Source organism: Taeniopygia guttata, chromosome 10 (assembly GCF_048771995.1).
Source record: "Taeniopygia guttata chromosome 10, bTaeGut7.mat, whole genome shotgun sequence".
In the NCBI taxonomy this organism is placed as follows: domain Eukaryota; kingdom Metazoa; phylum Chordata; class Aves; order Passeriformes; family Estrildidae; genus Taeniopygia; species Taeniopygia guttata.
In genome coordinates this window covers 8438589-8458694 of record NC_133035.1, presented here as the reverse complement: position 1 = coordinate 8458694, position 20106 = coordinate 8438589, and the positions used below count along the sequence as shown (strand labels likewise).

The following is a 20106-nucleotide window of genomic DNA, read 5'->3' as shown; positions in this document are numbered from 1 at the left end:
GACAAAGTAAATGCCAGTGCAGACAGTTCTACACTATGCAAAGATAAAGATAATTGGACCTTCAAAATGTTTTTTTCCAGATAATTCATGATATTTTCTATAAAGCATTGCAATTAGTGGAACCCGTAGCACAAAATCCTGCACTGTGTATCCCACTACCTTTTTCTCTCCTTCCACTTTGTATCTTTGACAAGGATGTCCACAGTCAACAGCTTTCCTGCCAGGGCTGCTGCTCATTCTGCAAGGAAATAAGATTTTCAACTTTCAAAAACATCCTGTGTGTCTTGAAGCCTAGTGCAGCAGGAAGAATTCTAGAAATTTAATACACAGGGAAAAACGTCAGAATGTAGTAAAAAATAACAGTGGCAATTAGGTTAATAAAGACAGATATGACTTACTGTCTTTTAAACACTCATATTACAAAGTTAAAAGCTTCTTTAGAGGTACATGTTACTAAACTAATATCCATCTTTAAAATAATCAGGCTTTTAGTTTAGTCTCAGCCATAATATTCTTAAAAATGTTTTTTCCAAACAAACTCAAGAAAAAGCTGGAGTGAATTTCAAGGCTTGAGTACTGCTGCCATCTACATGGCAGGAAGACTATAAACCAAAACAAACAATAAAAATCTGTATGTTACATTTACTGGTCAGAGCTGTAAGTCTGCAGATAAGTCTGATGATAGAAAATACAGTTCTGAAGCTAAACAGAATCTTTTACTCTCATGAGTTTCTGTGTGGAAAATTCATGATGATTTAGGTTATGATTTCCCTACATCCTGATTATCAAAAAGATCATACATTATTCAGATAAAATTTAAGAATAAATAAGGAAAATATCGCTATTTTACTAGTTATGGATATTGTTAATATTTTTCTGATGAGTATTATGTTTTCAAATTCCCCCCTCCAAAAAAGAAAGAAAATCTGCCAGTTGATGTAAAACTGAAAGGACTAATATACTTAATACTAATATACTAAATACAACATATACTTAGATATACTGCTTACTCCAGGAAGTCTATTTTTCACAACTCTCTTACTGAGAATATTGCAGAGGAAGAAAACCAGGCTTTATTGCTGTATTTGCATGGCACAATGTAAATTCAGGCAGCACAACTCTGTATTCTGAGCTAAACCTTCTTGAAATACATGAAAGAAAAAAATAAATGTGATTTAATTTGTACTGCTAAAAAAATTTGTCAAATGCAGAGTTTGCTCTAAAAAAACTTGCTAAGTTTCATAATCTTTGACATTGTTTAGCAACTCACACTGCTTTACCTTGGTAGCTCTGTTTGTACTCACCCATCACAGCCACATCCATCAGAAGATGGGGAAGGTGCTCTTGCTGTGACGTGCCTCTGTCCCACAGCACAGCTCTCAGACACACTTTAGATTTTCCAGCAGGTGTCATTCGAAAAACAAACTTCCCATGGGCTCCAAGAAGTCAATCTCATGTTATTGTGTGAATTTTATGTTGCATCTGAGTTCACAATTACTTCTCCAAAAGTAAAATTTATGAATTTTTGGTTTGGGGATCTATGAATTCAAACGATATTCCAACCCAAATGCTAACAGCAATGCTAAGATAATTGTCTAGCAGTTCAGACTACACATTCAACGAGGAGTAAAAAAGGGGAAGACTGGTCCTTAAAACTCCTCTGCATCCTTTTCAGCCTCTGCATCCAAGAAGTATGGCCTACAAAATCCAGCAGAAATCTCCATTACAAGAAGGACTTTGTCTTCACAGATCCCCCATCATGGATGTGGGTGCAATTCTATTCCGCACTGGAGCAATGACTCTGGGGTTTGTGCTGGAGCTCACTGTCCTGCCTTCAGAGAACTTGTTATTTCAAAAGGAGTAAAATCCTGGGCAAAGGCAACGCTCACTGAACTGTCTCCTTATTTTCTGAATTTTCAACACTTCAGCTCAGTCAGACTTGCAAAACCATTTCCCGTGCTAAACTGCTGCTGTATGGAGCTTGTAGTCCCAGTGCATAGTGGTTCTGTTAAAGCATCTCTTTACTTCAAACACTGAATCTCATCAAGTCCCATGTCAATGTGCTTTGAGAACATCTTTCATTGGATTAGGGAAGGGCATTAGTCCACAAAATACAACCCCAAAATAGAAGCAGTTTATTACAATGATCAAATTCAAAATACGTAAATGGCACAAGAGATTTCAAAATAGAATGTTTGGACTTGGAGACATAAACAAACAGTTCAAACTTTAGGGAGGTTTCCAGACAGGAATCTAAGTCAGTGACCATTCAGTATGACCAGTCAGATCAAGTATGAATTATCTGGAAAACTCAAAATCCCTCAAATAAAAGAAATGCTGAAGAGTTTTGATTTTGTCTTATACTAAAGGCAGTAAGTGTCCTTTAATGAACATGCATGTAATGTAAAAAATGCTTATGGGATTTGAAAGACAAAAGTCTATGTTTAAGTAAGACCCCTGCACATAGCACTCTAAACTTCAATTTCATGTTGATTTTTGTGTGAACTGTCCCACATTTCCATTCTGGATTGCTTGTTCCTCCTCTGGTCTTTGCACTGAGGCCAGTGCTTGCCTTGGCACAGTCTGGGCACAAAAGCAGTAGTGCAAACATAACTGAGGAGACACAGAAGCCTGAGGCTGGAGTGGGGAGAAATCCCCCCGACTGTGAAACCACACCTTGAGCCATACAGGTCATTGGACCCTATGACTTCTCTATGGAAAAAAATCCAAGCCAAACCAAAACACCACATTCCTTAAGCAGTTTAGGTATTCATTAATTTTCCATCCCATATTTAAAATTTAAACAAAATTTACTCAAAAATATTAGCATACTATTCCTTTTGACAGGATTCCTTCAGAGTAACACAACAGAAAAATATATTCTTAATTGCCTTGGGACTTCATTGTAAACTCCATCTCCATAAGCGTGAATGCAGTGGTACATCACACCACACTCATCTAAAATGCTTCTTCAGTTTGACTTTTAAGAAACTGTTGCAGGAAGTTCATCTGTATTTGTGTTTTCAGTTCTGAAATTGCCACTTTATTGCAAAAAGATTTTTCTGAGTAAGTTCACTGTGAGCACATATTATAAAGTTGGTTGTTTGAAAGACATCCAGAAGACAAGGGGAATATATTTGCTTTACTGGGAAATAAATGTACCTAATAAAAAAGTTCCTGCCTTACCTTACTGATCTTGTAATGATAATTAGCAGAAAGCACGCAGAAGCATGTGCCAAACACCGATCATCACTGCACAAACCATTCCAGAGGGCTGGCTCTATCGGCAGGCTGCTGATGTGCACTGCTTTGCAGAATTAAAGACAAGCAATCAAATATCATGTTGCACAAATGTAATTGCTACTACAGCAGTACTGGGTGTTATGGGCAATGCCAATTCCTTGAGCTATGAGACCTCTTTGAACACATCCATTTTTTAAATATCTAGATGAAAGTGTTTTCAAAAGATTTGTTATCCTGGCCCAAGTGAGCAGATGCTGATGCAAAGGAGTGAAGAGACTTGTTAATGTCCATGGAAGAGACTGCTGCAACAAATGGATGTGGTTGTTCATATGGAAGAGGAGCAAAGGAGGGAGACAGGTCCATCCTTTGTTTGCAATTTCTTCTACTGTCTGGAAGGTTCCTGTAGAGCTACTAAGTTCCTGTAGGTATATTTACAATTTTATCTTTACTTCCTTGATGTTTGCAACTCTCATTCAGCCACAAAATTAAGAGAAGGATATATGTTAGCTAAAGACACGTTCCTCTCTCAGTTGTGTCATGCAAGTATAAATACATCATTATATTATTTCACACATCCAGCACAAGAAATGCAAGAATAAAGCCATAGCACTTAGTATTCAGTCGTAGTTCAAATACAACCACATATGAATAAAAGATACATTTTAAAGAGGAAAACATCTTCCATGAACAAGAAAAGTTGTTTCTGAAAAAATAACAAATGTATTAAAACCATTGAATTTTCTGCCCAAAGATGCCATTTTTCTGCATCACAAAGAAATAACATTAATTATCTTTATCTTCTCTGGATTGAAGCCAATTTGAATTATATATTCTTTAGTTAAATAAAAACTGGATACTTCTTCTCACAATGCCCTTTCACCACTCAGTGTGTCAGAATACCATACACTGCACTGAGGGACATGGATTTATGGGATATAAAAACCAGAAGGAAGAAACTTTCATGTCTGCTTCATTCAAACCATACTGTGGCAACAGAAACCAGATTTTATCACTCCTGCAGCCATGGCAATTCCCCACAAGGAAAAATAGATTAATTGCCCAAGAATCTTTCCACACTGAAGAAATCTCCACCCTCCAGGTTAAGGGATCTTATGGCTAACGTGACAATCAGAAGGGATAAATCAAGACCAGGATTTCCACCATGAGGCACAGATCCATAAGGCACATCCTCAAGACCCTTTGCCTGCAGCAGCACTCCAACTTTGGCAACAAAGAAAGTGAGCTTACTGCTCTGAGCAGCCATTATTTGTCAAACCAGCTTAAGTCCCACAGAGTATCAGGTGATCAATGGGTTCAATCAGCTGTATTTATTCTACAAATATAACAATGTATTTTTTTAGGGAAAAAAAGTAAAAAAGGTATAGCTCCATTTCCCAGTGAGCACAAATTGATATTCAATGAAGAATATAATTTCAGAAGAGGACTCTAATTGGCTTCTCCAGTTCCATACTGGTACTACATTTCTACAGATGATGTTAATGGCAGTATTTAGAAAAGGAAAATTTACATCCTAGACATGACCAGATTTGTTATCAATTTCCCATTCTCTCCAGTGCACAAAATACTCTGCTTTTAGTTATTTCTAAATATTCCATTTTTAATTCAAACTGGGAATTTCTCTTTTCAGTGAAAACAAATTTTCTAGTTATTTGAAATGCATTTGGTTTTGCTCAGTGTAAAAATGCTTTTGATAAGAAAAGTCATAAGGAAAAAGAGAAAAATTCAAATTTGATGTATACAAAATAATACTAAAATTTATAAAACTGTTTAATGGGCATCAAAGTTGTAGAGATCACTACATAAACAAGTGAATGATATCTAAAAATGAAGAGTTGATATTTTCTATATCAAAATGACTCAAATTTAGTTGAATATATGTAAATCTATCAGAGATGGAAGTGTGAATTGAAGCCAATAAATCAGCCAAAAGAAGCTGATCTTATGGAAGGTATTTCTTCTGAAAATGAATTGTTAAAGTTTCCATAATAAATACAAAAAGCCATTTAATGTCCACCACACCACATATATCCTATTTCTTGGCTGTTCTTCTACATCTTCCAATTCTTTTGTCTCAGTGGTTTTTTCCTAGCACACCTTACAGGAGCACACCTTAGATAGCCAGGGATGTTGCTTCATGTCATCTGGAAAAGAAAAGCATGACTTAATGATTTACAATTTGAGGCTTAATGATTTTACAATATGAGGTAACAGCTGAGACTTTGTTACTAAAATACATGTCATTTTACAGTCTTTTTATAGAGTAGCAAACTCTATAATTTTTGTAATGGAATAACAACTTTCAGCCCCCTCATATTAGCATTAAAAGGTGTAGAAATCTACCTCCAGAAGAGTGTTCACATTATATCTGATATACCACAGGAAGCAATATGGAACCTGAAACAGCTCAAGAGAATGTATGGCATTCCTCAAAAATTATTCTCCTGCATAGACAGCTTCTTCCTTTCTTTTGTTTTAAAGGAAAATGCTCCAGTGGGTCAGCAGAAAGATAAGTTCTATTTTAAATTAATAGGGCTTTATGTTTCCTCTGAAAAAATAATTGTAAAATTATATATTTTTTTCTCTTAGCAGAAATAATCCTACAATAGCTGTAAACAGAAGTAATGTTACATTATATTTTAATCCTGACAAGGTGTTTTTGAATTCCACAGAAAAGCTTTCAATCACCAATTTTTCCCTTCATAATTTCTCTTAATTTGCGGTATGATAATATTTGCAACCTAAATTTTAAATATTACTTGCATTAGAAATACTGCTCAAACAGTTACCACTGCATTTTTCATGACTATATGAACATTAAGAAAGCAGCACACATTATTTTATTCCCATCAAGCGAATATCTTGTAAATTTATCATATTATCGGTGACCGTTCTGTCTATCTGTATCATAAACACAGAGACATATGCATTTTCTTGATGACTATTATGCAGCCTTCTGAGTCTACAGTTTAATTTGCTATTAAAAAAACAAAACCAAAAGCAAACAAAAAAATCACGAATCAAACCAAAACATATGAGTCACGATTCTAGTAACCCAGAGCACTGATAGGATATGACACTACATCTACTGCAGTGAAATGATGATGAATTCACCAATGCCTACGCTGGAAATTCCAGAACTTCCTTGACTAATTCCTGGGCACTGACATTTTAGATACAGTCCCTGGGCCACCATCAGTGCCTGTGTCCAGTGGGCTGCCCCTACATTGCATCTTCCTCCTGCATCATGCATCCTCACCAGCAACAGCCTCCAGCACCCCATTCCCAGGTAAATCCTCATTTACTGCCTCCTGCTTTTCATGAGTATGCAAACAGAGAAAAGCATGACTTTCTAGGGTGCTTTGTAGCTGGAAATTCACTGAATATTTATCTTTACATTCTGCCTGTGTTTTGATCAACAGCCATAGAGGTGACACAATGTTGATTTTAAAAATACTCTTCAGTGGATGGAACTTGGAGCTGGTAAGTGAATGTTTGATGCAGTAATTATAAATTGCCTGATAACAAGATAGTCACACTTTAGTGCTGTATTTTTAAGCACAGTGGCTAATAAGAATCTGCTATTCTTCATGTATTTTTACTCCTATTTGCTGCAGTTCTTCCTTTCACACACTATTTCAGGGACACTCAGAAACCTTTCCCATTTTTGTGCCAAGGTCTCTAAATAGGACAAGTAATTAAGCAAGACTGTGAAAACTGCTTGGATTTTCCCTATTAGCTGTTATGCAGACAGAATTACATTCTGTCCTGGAAACTGAAAAATTGAAGAGAAAGAAAATTCAATATGTGCAATGGTTTTGGAATGAAGGGATGGGAGAGATCATGAGCTGCAGAAGGGACCAGCAGAGACTCAGGCAGAGACTGTCTCATACTAAAGGCCATAAGCATATATGGGTTTTACTATTTACGTGGTTTCTATCCAAAAGATGGAAAACTATACTTTCCATCTACAGCTTCCAGTTCAATCTTCCATTAGTGAGGCTCATTTTCCCTATATTACCAAGTGAAGTAATAGTCTATTTCCTATTCTACTGCAATGTGTCTTTTGGGGAAAATAAGAGGGAAGAGGCATCTGTGTCTACATGGTTTGTTGTGACTTCAGCTCAAATCTTTTCCTTTTTCCCATAGGACCTGCACTTGCAGAACTGTCCTTAGTGGGACTACCCCACATATGAAAGCTAAGACACCTCAAGCTGTGTTTAGTCCCACTACAATCCTCCTAGATTTTGACTAACAAAATTCAGAGCATTTTCAATCCCCTCAGGAACCATTTCAAGCAACTCCCTTTGGACAAGATGATCTGCATCTGGGGTGTAAATTTTCCACCCCTGTTTGTACAAGAAAATTCAGGTGAATAGCTCAGACCTAGAAGTCTAACTAGCACATCCATGGACACTCACTTTCAGCTTCTTTTTCAGTTTCCTAAAATATGGAAAATTTGTCTCGTAAAATGGAAAACTACTGGGAATATTTATTTAACAGAAGAAGCACTTTAAGTGATAGTGAATTCTTTAGGGGAGATTGATATGACTAAAAGCCAAGTTCTACAGAAAACTGTTGCAATTCTTACCTGATTATTACGTTCAAGGCCAGAGCAGAGACAAATTTGAAAAGCCAAGGCTTTGCATGTCAAACAGGAGTAGTCCTCAGCATGTGGGGGAAAATGGCAGTGATAAACCTACTATTAGGCATCTGGGAGAGAAGCCCAGCATCTCCTCTGTGTGGGGCCTAAAATAGAGAGGAGCCACTATCACAGATAATGGCAGCCTGTAGCCACATGAAGAGAGAAACTAAAATCTATTTCACTTAGACAAGAAACTGCAGTCTGATATTTACCTGTGTCCATCACTTGTGAAATGTGTTTACTGTGAATTATCCAAGAGAAAAGTGCAGGTTGAGGGGTTCCATTACCTATCTGAGAGTAGTTCAGATCACACATTAAACACAAAAAATCACAGGTAAATCTTGGATTGGTGTCTTGGGTAGTCAAATGGATTCCTGCTATTCATTTAAGTATCTGCCTCCTACAATTGCTGGAGGCCAACACGGAGAGCAGTGAGAACATGTGCAGACAAAATGTGAAAGTAAAACAAACAGAGTAAGCTTCATCTTCATGTGAATTTTGAAAACAAAGATCACTTTGGAAATAAAGCTCATTCTAATGTCAAGGAAAGATACTGCACCTTTTATCACCGAAGAACACAATGTATAGACAGATGTGTTAATGGCTGCTCTACAGCCTTCCTGAATCTGGCAGAAGTAGTAATAAAGAACCCCCTCTAGAAATAATTGGAATTCCTTCCAGGTATATTGTCATAGTTTCATCTTTTCCTCATCATAGGAGATAATAAAATAAATATATTTCTTAACATCACTTTTGCACCTATGGCATCATCTTGTAAGTGAAGCACAAGAGTCTCTTTTTAGATTTATTAATAAAAACTTAAAAGTTTGTAAGTTTGTCCAGACTTTGGATATGTGTGAGAGACATTCTTAAGTCACAGGTTTCACCAAATGAAATGCTGACCTCCTAAGCATTCTCAGGTTCCATGATTCAAAGTTAAAGCACCTGAGAAAATCATAGCCAACTGAATGTCATATAATTGTTTCAATGTTTGCTTCTAAAAGTAAATGCTAAGCTTAAAGTAAATGTATTGTGTTACCAAATCTTTCCTTTCAAACAAGCACTTCTGTCAGAAGTGTCTTAATTTCTTATCACAGAATTTCATCCGCACAAGGAGCAATAAATAATTCATGTTCCTAGCTCTTTGTTGTGTGTCCCTGAACTGCACAGAGCTGGAAGGCTGACAGCTGTGTCAGGACAAGCACCAAAGATCTGACATGACAAGTGACTAACAAGTTTCTTTCAGTCTATAGTGAAAGAAGACAATGGCATAAAGTGCAAAAACGAAATCCTGAAACAAAATGAAACTGTTTCTTTCTCTTTACCTAAGTGTTTGCTATGAGCTTATTTCCGACCCATAACCTCTGGTCATTTTATAGTACTGCCCAACCCCCTTTACTCCTCACATTCGCCTGGCCATTTACGCCTGTCCACGGATCAATATGAGCAATTCTTGGAGAAATACGATGTCTCCATGACAACCAAGCCACAAATTCTCAGTGGAAAGCAGTGAGACCAGTAGTGAAATCTCCTGAGGTTTTCAGACCTATAAGACAAGATGTCTTAAAATGCAGGAATGGACAGAAACAAAAGCCAGAGTAATTCATTGTTTATTACTAGTTTAATGATGTCAGATGGACCGATTGGAACTCAGTTTTTAAGTTTGGATGCTTTATCAACATGTATTTTTGCCAGTCAATATTCACCTCCTGAAAGGCTTTTATTCTTTCCATTACTTCATAGAGATATGCAGAGTGAGGAATTGGATATGTAAGTGCCCATCCAAACAGGCACACTTTGCCAGAGAGAATTAAGGTTAAAATTAGTGTTATCTTTAAGGTACATTCATTCTCCCCTGAACACTGTAGTGCCACCCTGCTTTAATCCTTCTGCACTTCAAAACTGATCAAATCTTGGACAATCCATATTTCGGCCCGTAATTGTTGCTGAAGTGACTACAGATGGTTTCTTAAGGAGATACTAAACATCACAGATTATCAAACCTGGCTCCTTTCTGAGTAGATTACCTATTTCTTTCTAAATCTTATGCTGGTTTCTGCTGGACAACATTGAGTCCACGTCTATGTGGCTTTAAAATGAATAGAGATTTACAATTCATTGGTTTCAATTATTGTAACATATACTGCTGTTCATTTCTCTGGAAAAGATGAAAAGGGAATGTAGTTCAAATCAGGTATATGACAGTAGTTGAACTCCCAAGGAATCTTGGAAGAGTGGAGTGTGCTGAAATATAATCCCCCAGACATGGGTCCTATCTGGGTTCTGAGATGACTTAGGGGACCTGACATGGATTTCAGACTGCACCCTTTGACTGAAAATTAAATCTCAGCAGTGTTCCTTGGGGAAGGATCAGGGGACTGTTGGCAGCTGCCCCCTGTCAGCACAGGCTGCAAGATTTGGAAATCTCTTAACTAAGCTGACAGGCCGCAGAGACGATGAATCAAAAATATGATACACGGATCAGCACACAAAGATGCAGGAGGGTACAGAGAAACCAGATAAAACAGGAAGGAAAATACCAAGTGAAGAAAGATGTTTAACTCTTTCACTAATGAGGACTGTGTGCAGGTTATGTGTGTGGTGTATATGGGTCAAGCTCACAGTTTGCTTAAAAGATCTTGGTATTTAGTCACACAGAATGTTTTTAATCAGCTGTGACTCGGTACAATTTATATTTAATTGTTTCCTTTTGGGATTCATTTAATAAATTTTGTAGATGTTCCATAACGAGAAAGATAATGAAACTACATGAAGATAAATCTTTCGGTTACCAAAAAGGATGCACTTTATGGATGTTCCTGTATTTAGGTGAATCAATGTTAAGAGTCATTAAAATGAAATAATGATTGTGAGCTGATTTAAAGGAAAGAATCAAGCTATTTAATGCCACCAATTTGCTTTCCTCCAGAGATACAGTGTTTGCATTCAGCTGCAGTATATACAGTACTTCTAATTTTTCATAATCTCATGCTACCTTCAAAGGGTCAGACATTGTACATATATTAAGTAAGCAGTGTAGTCCAAAAGTAATTATAATGAACTAGTAGTGTCAGCTTTCTTTTTGGTCATAAAGCCTTTATCCTTTCTCAGACCTGAACTCCTGATGAAAGAGGAAAGGATAACAGCTCCACACTGTGACCCCTGGAGGTGACCATTAATTTGACATTGCAGCTGCTAAAAAGGAAACAGCATTAGAATCTGCTTTTTTTACAGACCCAAAAGCTGTGTCAGATTTATCACTTGATACTTGTGATTGTCTTTAAATGCCTCTCACCTGGACTCTCAGACTCTTCCAAGACACATCTGTCAGATGTATCCTCCACATCCTGGAAGTTTTCCGAGTTGGAGCTCTTGTCAAGCTTCAGCACACTGACTGGAGCAATAAGAATAAAATACAGAGAGAGAGAAATGCAATGTATGCAGAAATCAACACTTCCTGGTTTTCTGCAGAGCCTTAAATGCTGAAGACATAATTTGTAAACATAAATAAAAGATTGAAAAAAACCCAAGAAACACAGACTACTTATAAGCAACCACAGGACAGTTGAAAAATCTATAGACAAGAATGTATACAGGGTGAAGTTTAAGGTGTCATCTTAAATGAGGCCCCTTTGAAGCAGAAAACCAGTTTATCTTACAGAATCCTTAAAATAATAAATTAATTAAGAAGTCATAAAAAAATGCTTGTCTGTTTCACCAAAGAAGCCAGTAAACAACATAAAAGATCAATTAGATGGTTTTGTAATTACTGGAGTCTTTCAGCAGGGAGAGAAATAGTGTAAGTTTTAAGATGAAAATATGCTGCATACAACAATCTGGAATTTGTAAGAAAATTACTGATAATTCCAAATGGCAGTGAAACCCAGACTGAGTTGCAGTTTAAAGATTACCAAATTTGGTTACATGTTTTACTTTACTGCTAAAAACATTTCCATTTCAGAGCATACAAGTATTTCCAGGGAAACAATTACCTGTCTATATATGACTTATTAATTCATTTGGCTTTTGAACAAATCCCACGTAACTTTTCCTGAGAAGAGAGGTGTTTCCCTTGTCAAAGTAAATTTCCCTCTTTTCTACTTCATATCTCTACATAGAGCCACAAATACAGTTTGAAGATGAAGTACAACTATAAGTAGTCTATTTTAGAGTAATACCACAGTAAAGACTAGATCTTGATTTTTCTGTCCTGTTAAAATTCTTAGCTGATCCTATTTCCTAAGATAATAGCAGTGGCTAAGAAAACACTTCTTTTTTTGTATTATCTAGAAAACTAAGCAAAGTTCCAAATTTCTGGGGCATGGGGATACCAATGGCTATGCACAATCTTCATGTTCTTCTGTCTTCTTTTCAAAAGAGAAATTCCTTCCTTTTTAAATTTTGATGGATTTTTTTTTTTTTTTAGCCCAAAGAATATTTGCTGAAGGATTATGTAATTTAAACACCTATTTAAATTTTCCAAGATTAAGTGAATCAACAAGGCCTCAGGGCAGTATGCACACATGAGGAACTCAAAAGACACATATTCCACTTCAGTGCTCTGTGCTTTCCATGGGTTTGCAGCTATTGATCCCAGGTCACCAAAAGGTTCCATCATTCTTGACTCCTGCAACTACACAGAGTCTGTTTGAAGCAATCAGGCTTCAATACTATTGTGGAATTAGAACCTTGAGAACATAATAATTAAACATAATAAATAATAAAATCTATGATAGTGACACCATGCATTTCACTTGAAAAAACAAAAACCAATAAATTTTGCTTAAAAAGTTTGCCTTGGATAGCAACAAATCAGTACATAAAACTCTGCCCAGGTAAAGCAGGAAGTGTTGACATGATAATCTGCATGGGGTGAGTTGACACTGAAGAACAGTTACAGTAACAAATAACAAATGTTCTTTTTCACACATAAAAAACCTATCATACGTAAAGGAAGCAATGCCTTTAAAGATATATATGCTTTTCTCTTTTTACAGCATTTAAATAATTTTAAAATACACTAAGTGAAGATTTCCCCTTCGAAATAAAAATTGGAATATACAAGTATTCATATTATATTTAAAAACAAAATAATTTTATGCCAAATTTTTAGAATACTTTTTTCTAAAACAATTCTTCATCCATTGGAGTCAGCTGCACTGTGCTAGTGACAGATTGAGTCATTACAGCTGCATGAATTTAAAAGTCAGAACTAACCTGAAGTAGAACAATAGGAAAATTTCCAACAGAGTACTCTGTGATGAAATAGAGAAAACAAAAAGTACAGCTATGCCTTTGGAGAGAAAGCAAAAAATCACAAGACCTGTCTGTTTTGGTCTAACAGTAGTAGTAATAACCAAAAATTCAGAATCAGCCTTTCAAAATGAATTGTGTATCTTTACCCAGTCAAGAACTCTCCCAGTGAACCAAAGAGGGAAGACACTTCCACAGCACCAGAATCAGTCCCAGCTAGGAGCTGCCAGAGACTTCCCGTACTGGAAGTCTTTGCTGCAACTGCCTTGAATGGGACTAAAACAAACCTGCTCAAGTGCTCTGCTCCTTCCCAGGCCATGTCAGCACAAGTAAGATAACTTCAACTGACCAGCTGGATTTTACAAAACAGTACTGAACAGTGTTCTTAGTGAAGATACCAGATTCAGCTGACAGGTAAGTCAGAGCATAACAAATAAACCCAGCCAGAAGCAGGTCCATACACAGATGAGGTACCTAATAAGGAAGGTGTAAAATGAACAAGAAGAAAAACAAGACAGGACAGCAAGATGCTTGGACAAAGCACGAGAATTTCCAGTTGATGTATCTGAGTAGATACTGCAGAGATTTGGGGAAATCTGGGAAAGGATAGAGTCATTAAAAACCAAGAAAAAAGAAAAACAAAAATGAGAAGAAAAGGAATGACAGGCAAAGCTGATAGAGCTGAAATATCCCGAAAATCATGAGACACTTGCAGTAATAGCTGGTCATTAGGAACAGTATAAAGGGAATGGTAAGCAGGGGTGGAAAGGTTTTTCATGGGGACAGAGAGACAGAACTCTGGACAACTTGTGCCAAAACAGCTATCAAAGAAGGGACTCCACAAAAGGGTGTGGAGGGAAGTGCTTGTTTCAGAAAACCAGAAGGCAGGCGGGGACAGGCGGGATTGGGTCCCTGGTGAAAGTAAGAGAAGTCTCCCTCAGCCCTGTCACCTGCTCAGAAGTAAACACACCTCCCTAGGCAAAACCAGGCAAATAAACTTCACAAGACCTTGGTTTATGAAGTTACATAATAAGTGCATGCAGTGAGCAAGAAAAGGGACCACGGCAGAGACCTTCAGATCTTTCTTTTCTGAAACACCATGTTATATGCTCAACTGGAAAAAAAGGTTTCTTAAAAATATCATAGAAGAACAAAGGGAATTGAAAAGTTAAAAATAAGGAAAGTACAGTCTGGCCCAAATAAAGAGTGAAAGTAAAAATGGCATTATATAATCAAGGAAAAATATAAAAAAATCTCGGCACTAACACCTACTTTACTGCATGTTCTCTTAGGGGAATAGGATTTTATTTACAAATATCATTAGGAGAAATAGTGTTCTGAATTGCTTATACTGAGCATGATGATGGAATTTTAGTTATTTAAACATAAACAGTGTCATCTTTATTCAGAAGACACTCTGTCCTACTTTGGGTTTAAATGGACCTTAAAATTACTTTTGCTTCCCTTTGAAAGGTAATCTCTGTAGTCAAAGTGACATAAATAGAGTATAAATGAGACCCAAATCTACGAGTCCTAAGCAAGTTAAAAACCATTTCTGATATTATAGCTCCAATAACATTTTTTTCTATTCAGTGCGGTGTCATTTCCATTGTTACATGGACAGTAGAGATTACCTTTGTTAGCATGGATATAAGGTAAAAGCACATATTTCATTGAAGCAAATGACCTTGAACTTAGCATATAAAGATGATATAAATCTTCACTGCACAGGATCAATCTTGAGAATTGTAGTATTTTTTTTCTGTTGCTTCTTATTGAGCTCTTAGGAATTGTTTACTGAACTTGATATCCATTTTCTTACATTATTGAAACAGAAAATTCATTAAAATAGATATGGGATTTAGAATAGTAAAGCAATGTCATAAGATCATAGCATTTAATGAAACATTTATGTATCTAGTTTCAAAATATTTAAAACAATTCCACACAACAAAAGCAAATAATTTCCAAAAAGATACCGGTGATCAGTCTTTAAAGAGCAATCTTTGGACAAACTGTTGAAGTTGTTCTCTGTGGATATAGCCAAATCACGAAATACAGCAGCGACTCACCATGGTCATTTATTTCTGCACGTTTAGGTTGAAACTCTGAAAAGCCTTGTTCCACTCTGTAAATATCCTGCACTAAAGTTTAAAAAACATGCTCTGCATACCAATTTTTAGAAGGCAGGCACACTGGAGAAAGAAATTTGCATAACTCAGGCAAATAAAACATTTAGCATTTTCTGATAAGACACCTGTGTTATTGATAAGGTGGATTAGTGACTTAAAGACTGTCTGCAGGGAAAACAAGAACTTATTTGTCATTCAAAATGACTGGATAGGGCAACAAAAATTATTTTTCATTCGAAGATGTTAGGCAAGCGAGGATACAGGTGATAAATATATTTAACATTCAATATGGAATACAAAGCAACCTGAATCTAAATAAGACTGCATGAAAAAAAAAAAAAAAGCTCTAAAGGGAAACAAAATGGTGGTATTTTTTTATTTTTGTAAATGGATAAAACAATTGTGCTGCAATGTCACTTCTGAGCTGTTTGGCTTCTAAAGGCACTTACTCTATTATACCTAAGAAGCTTGCTGGAGCAATAAATGCTTTGAGTACTATTTTAAAAGCACACTTCATAGATATCATAAAAATATAATGAAAAGTTTAAGAACTGCCATATTTGCTGAGACTAAAAATTATCAGTTTAAGAGTCCAACAACCATAAAATATTACTATATCAGAAATTTCTCCTGAAGTCCAATCTGAAACTCAAGGAATTAAAAATAATTTTTCTCCCCTCCTGTAATAACTCACAGTAGATTTCTGTTTCACAAATTTCCTCAGTTTTTTCTTAAATGTGGAATTTTTGCATCCTTTGCATCCTACACCCTAACTCACTTTGACATGGCAAACTCCATAGTTTTCTCACACAGGAAGGCATCTCATTTGTCTGTCTGCCTATTCCCTGTTGGCTTAATGTGCAACTTCTCTAAGAAAAGGCACAGGTATGAGGTATGAGGTATGGCACCAGTGCTGAGCACAGCTCAACGATCACTCAAAGGTTTTCCAGCTGACACTCCCTGGTATGGAGTTTGCCTTTGTTGCCACACCAGGAATGCTGTTGACTCCTGCCCACCTTGTGATCCAGATTCTTTCCTGAGAAATTATCTTGCTTTTTCTTCCCCATCCTGTCTCTTTGAAGAAGATTAATCCTACCTCAATCTAGATCCCTGTCCTCATCCTTATTGAATTGAACCATATTTTCTTTCTAGGCCATTACTCAGGCTCTAAAAAACCAAAAATTGACTTCACTGACAGAAGACATCAGATAACAGTAATTTCATAAATTTTAGTGTAATTTGAAAAAATCTTCACAGATGTATTTAGTGGTCATTTAATTGAGAATGGCTGGTTGTTATCTTCTGATGATTAAATATCACACTGGCCCAGTTTTCATTAGATTTTAATTAAAAAAAAAAAAAAAAGGAAAATATCAACCTAGAGAAACACATTATTATTCTGAAGTGAATGCTGCAGTAAATGGAGTTGAAATAAGCCAGTATGGAACCAGCCAAACTGGAAGGTCCTGTAATTTGAATCCATTACAATGAACACAGAAGTAGGACCTGATGGCAGAGCTTAGCTTACAGAACAACCAAGCCACGTGCTTGGGAAGCCTGAGCTGGCTCTTGGACTTCAAAGGCACCTGCAAACAGAGCTCGTGCTGCTCACCAAGTGAATTGCAACTAAAGAACATTTTTCCTTCTACATGTGAGAAAGGTTTTAATATATCAAAAAAACCCTCAAAAGTCCATTTTCTTCTCTCCCTGTGTTTGTGAGGGAAGCATTCCTCCAAACAGAACAATTGAAATTTTCAGTGATTCTTTTCCCAATATACCTTGAAGTTTTATTCACCCAGAGGGACTTCTCTACTTCTCTCAACTAAAATATAATGGCATGTAACAAATTATGCTCTCAAAGGACATCCCATTTTTGTGTCATTAGTGCAATGAAACATTCACTCAATTTTAAAGCAGTTGTCTTGATCTTAGTTGTGATTTATAGCAGATTCTGTCCATGTATTCTGTGTAGTATATATTATAAAACACCTAACTAGTTAAATTTGTCTCTGTGGGTTCTGCTGCAAGAAATAAAATACTTTCCCATAAAATTCCACACAGCCTCCAGTGCACAGCTCTGAAGCACAACCTTCTGTAAAACTTAGGAGGATTTTAAGAAGGAAAATACAACCCCAAACTGCCTTTTATTAATTCTTCTATTGCTATATACTGTTTCTTCATCTCAATGTACTCTCTGGATAGAAAGCCTAAATTTCTCTTTTCCAATTTCCCTAAGTGTTTCTTTTAATCAAACATGATGTAAGACTGAATTATTTGATTAACATTATTTATCTCTCTCTTTTGTTTTTTTTTTCCCAACCAGTAATTTGGAGACAATAGGGAAGAAAAAATGGTTACAGAATTAGTAAAGAAAGCCAAAAACTGCTAGTTACTAGATAATCAGTCTCTTTTTAAATTAAAGCATTTCCTCACCTATCAAATTTCTAAAAATATCACAGAATATGCTGAGATGGAAGGGACTCACAAGGGTCATCAAGTCCACCTCCTGGCCCTGCACAGCACCATGCCCAAGAATCCCACCCTGTGCCTGAGAGCATTATTCTAACTCTTCTTGAGCTGTTTGGCACTGTGCCCACTTCCCTGGGGAGTCTGTTCCAGTGCCTGGCCACCAACCACCAAGGCTGATGAACCTTTTTCTAAAGATATACAGCAAAATTCCCCCTGGTTTCTGTACATTAGACCAGTGGTGTTGCAGAGCACACAGCACAGATGTGAATCCTAGCACTGTGTCTGTAGCACCTACAAAACCAACAAAGAAATACTTCCTTATTTTTAAAATTGCATAATTGACAGCATTGACATTATTATTTTCATGATAGTAGATTGATTTGGTATTCAAATATAAAATCATTAATCAGGAAACTTGTAGAGGATTCTGGTTCAGTCCCTTTCTACAGAGAAATTATTGCTGTAGATTGCATCAATTTGCTTTTAAAGCCAAAACTAAACAAAAGTGTGCAGCACGACACATGACACTGACATGTCCCTGTGCATAGTATGAATGTTGCAGCTTTTATAGTTTTCCCATCTCTCAATCAAAGCTGTCCAAATAGCTTAATCCATGGAAAAAAAAAATACACAGGGACTCTTTATTAACCTCTTCTGGCCAGATTATTGTTATTCTTTTGCATTATGGCCTTGGAGATGTATTACTGATAGGGAGGTAAAGCCAACTGCAGCACAGCATGACTCTGCTGAATGGCTGCTGTAGGAAAGTGGAAGTACTTATTTCCAAGGCATTCCTGTGATGCTCCCTACTGTTAAAATGTTATCTGACTTTAAAAGATTTTCAGTTCAATTGTAAGCAATAAATAAACTCAAGCAGTACAGAACTGTATACTGAAGAGTTTCACTAGCTGGTCAAACAGGCATTATTCCAAGAAACTAATGTTGTATAGGACTGCTTCCTGGTGGCTGAGACCCCTGATTGGCAAAAGACAGTGGACTTTTCAGTCAGCAAGCTAGTTACCCATGGATGTGGCTCAAGGCTGACACACAGATTGACTGGTTCACACTAATTTACTTCACACAGATTCCATTTATCTCCTAGAAGATCCCCTGGCAGCAGCTTATAATGGCATATCCTAGGATGCCTGCCTGCATGAGTTTTTAAAGCGGCAGAGCTTGATGAATCTAAGTCCAGAAAACAGTTCACAGATTGAGGACTAGGTGCAATCAAAAAACATCAAGTAGCACAGCTGGGACTTGCTAGCTTGCTTGACTGGTTTGAGCAGCTGAGCATTAACTACGCTTGCTTTCCTGCTGGCAGCCCTGTGTCACTAGGACAAATCGGAGCACTACCCGACAGAGGAGGAGAGAAAGGAAAGGAAAGGAAAAGAGAAGGAAAGGAAAGGAAAGGAAAGGAAAGGAAAGGAAAGGAAAAGAGAAGGAAAAGAGAAGGAAAAGAGAAGGAAAAGAGAAGGAAAAGAGAAGGAAAAGAGAAGGAAAAGAGAAGGAAAGGAAAGGAAAGGAAAGGAAAGGAAAGGAAAGGAAAGGAAAGGAAAGGAAAGGAAAGGAAAGGAAAGGAAAGGAAAGGAAAGGAAAGGAAAGGAAAGGAAAGGAAAGGAAAGGAAAGGAAAGGAAAGGAAAGGAAAGGAAAGGAAAGGAAAGGAAAGGAAAGGAAAGGAAAGGAAAGGAAAGGAAAGGAAAGGAAAGGAAAGGAAAGGAAAGGAAAGGAAAGGAAAGGAAAGGAAAGGAAAGGAAAGGAACACAGATTGCATGGCTACTATTTACAGATGCAGGAATAAACTCATTAGAAGATTTAGTCTCTTTCCAATCCTAGGATTATTAAAGTAAATAAGGTACTGTCACAAAATAATGTTATGTCTTGAGGCTGTAAATTTGGAAAATTTTCTTTTGGCCATCATGACAGTTCCTAGGAAAATGACCTGAATGAAACTAAAGTTGTTCTCATTTCTTTCTTATGGAAAACAAAATATATTCAATGTACAATTAATGCACATTGAAAAATAGTTACCAATATAGTTGATGCAATGTGAGCTACATGTCAATGCATCGCCTTGCCCCCATGGAGAACAACAGACTTCAATACATGCAAGGTTTTAAGCAGTATTTTTAAAAAGACTAAAAATAAAAGGACTAAAAATAGAGTCTTACACTCCATCTCTGCAAACTCAGACAGATACAGCCTATTCTAATAAGTACTTCTAGAAAGGAAGAAAAAATTAATATTATCAGAGAATAACATTTGACAGCAAATATATTATGAGAGATCCAAAGCACATTTAGTACTTAGAAGGTTAAAGACTCAGCTGTAGTGCTAGTTGATGAAAA

General features: G+C 36.6%; 1 protein-coding gene across 3 annotated transcripts in view; it reads right to left on the bottom strand.

Moving 5' to 3' along the window:
- Positions 1 to 4552: 4552 nt before the first annotated feature.
- The window catches only part of WDR72 (WD repeat domain 72), a 100174-nt gene continuing 84620 nt past the window's right edge, over positions 4553 to 20106 (bottom strand). For 2 of the 3 annotated variants that reach the window (XM_030281561.4, XM_072933946.1), the window contains 2 exons: positions 11202 to 11300; positions 4553 to 5405 (listed from right to left, as the gene is read on the bottom strand). In XM_030281561.4, the coding sequence (XP_030137421.3) occupies positions 5350 to 5405; positions 11202 to 11300 (155 nt within the window). In that variant the 3' untranslated portion in view covers positions 4553 to 5349. The remainder of the gene's footprint in view (positions 5406 to 11201; positions 11301 to 20106) is intronic. The other variant, XM_072933945.1, reaches the window with a different exon arrangement.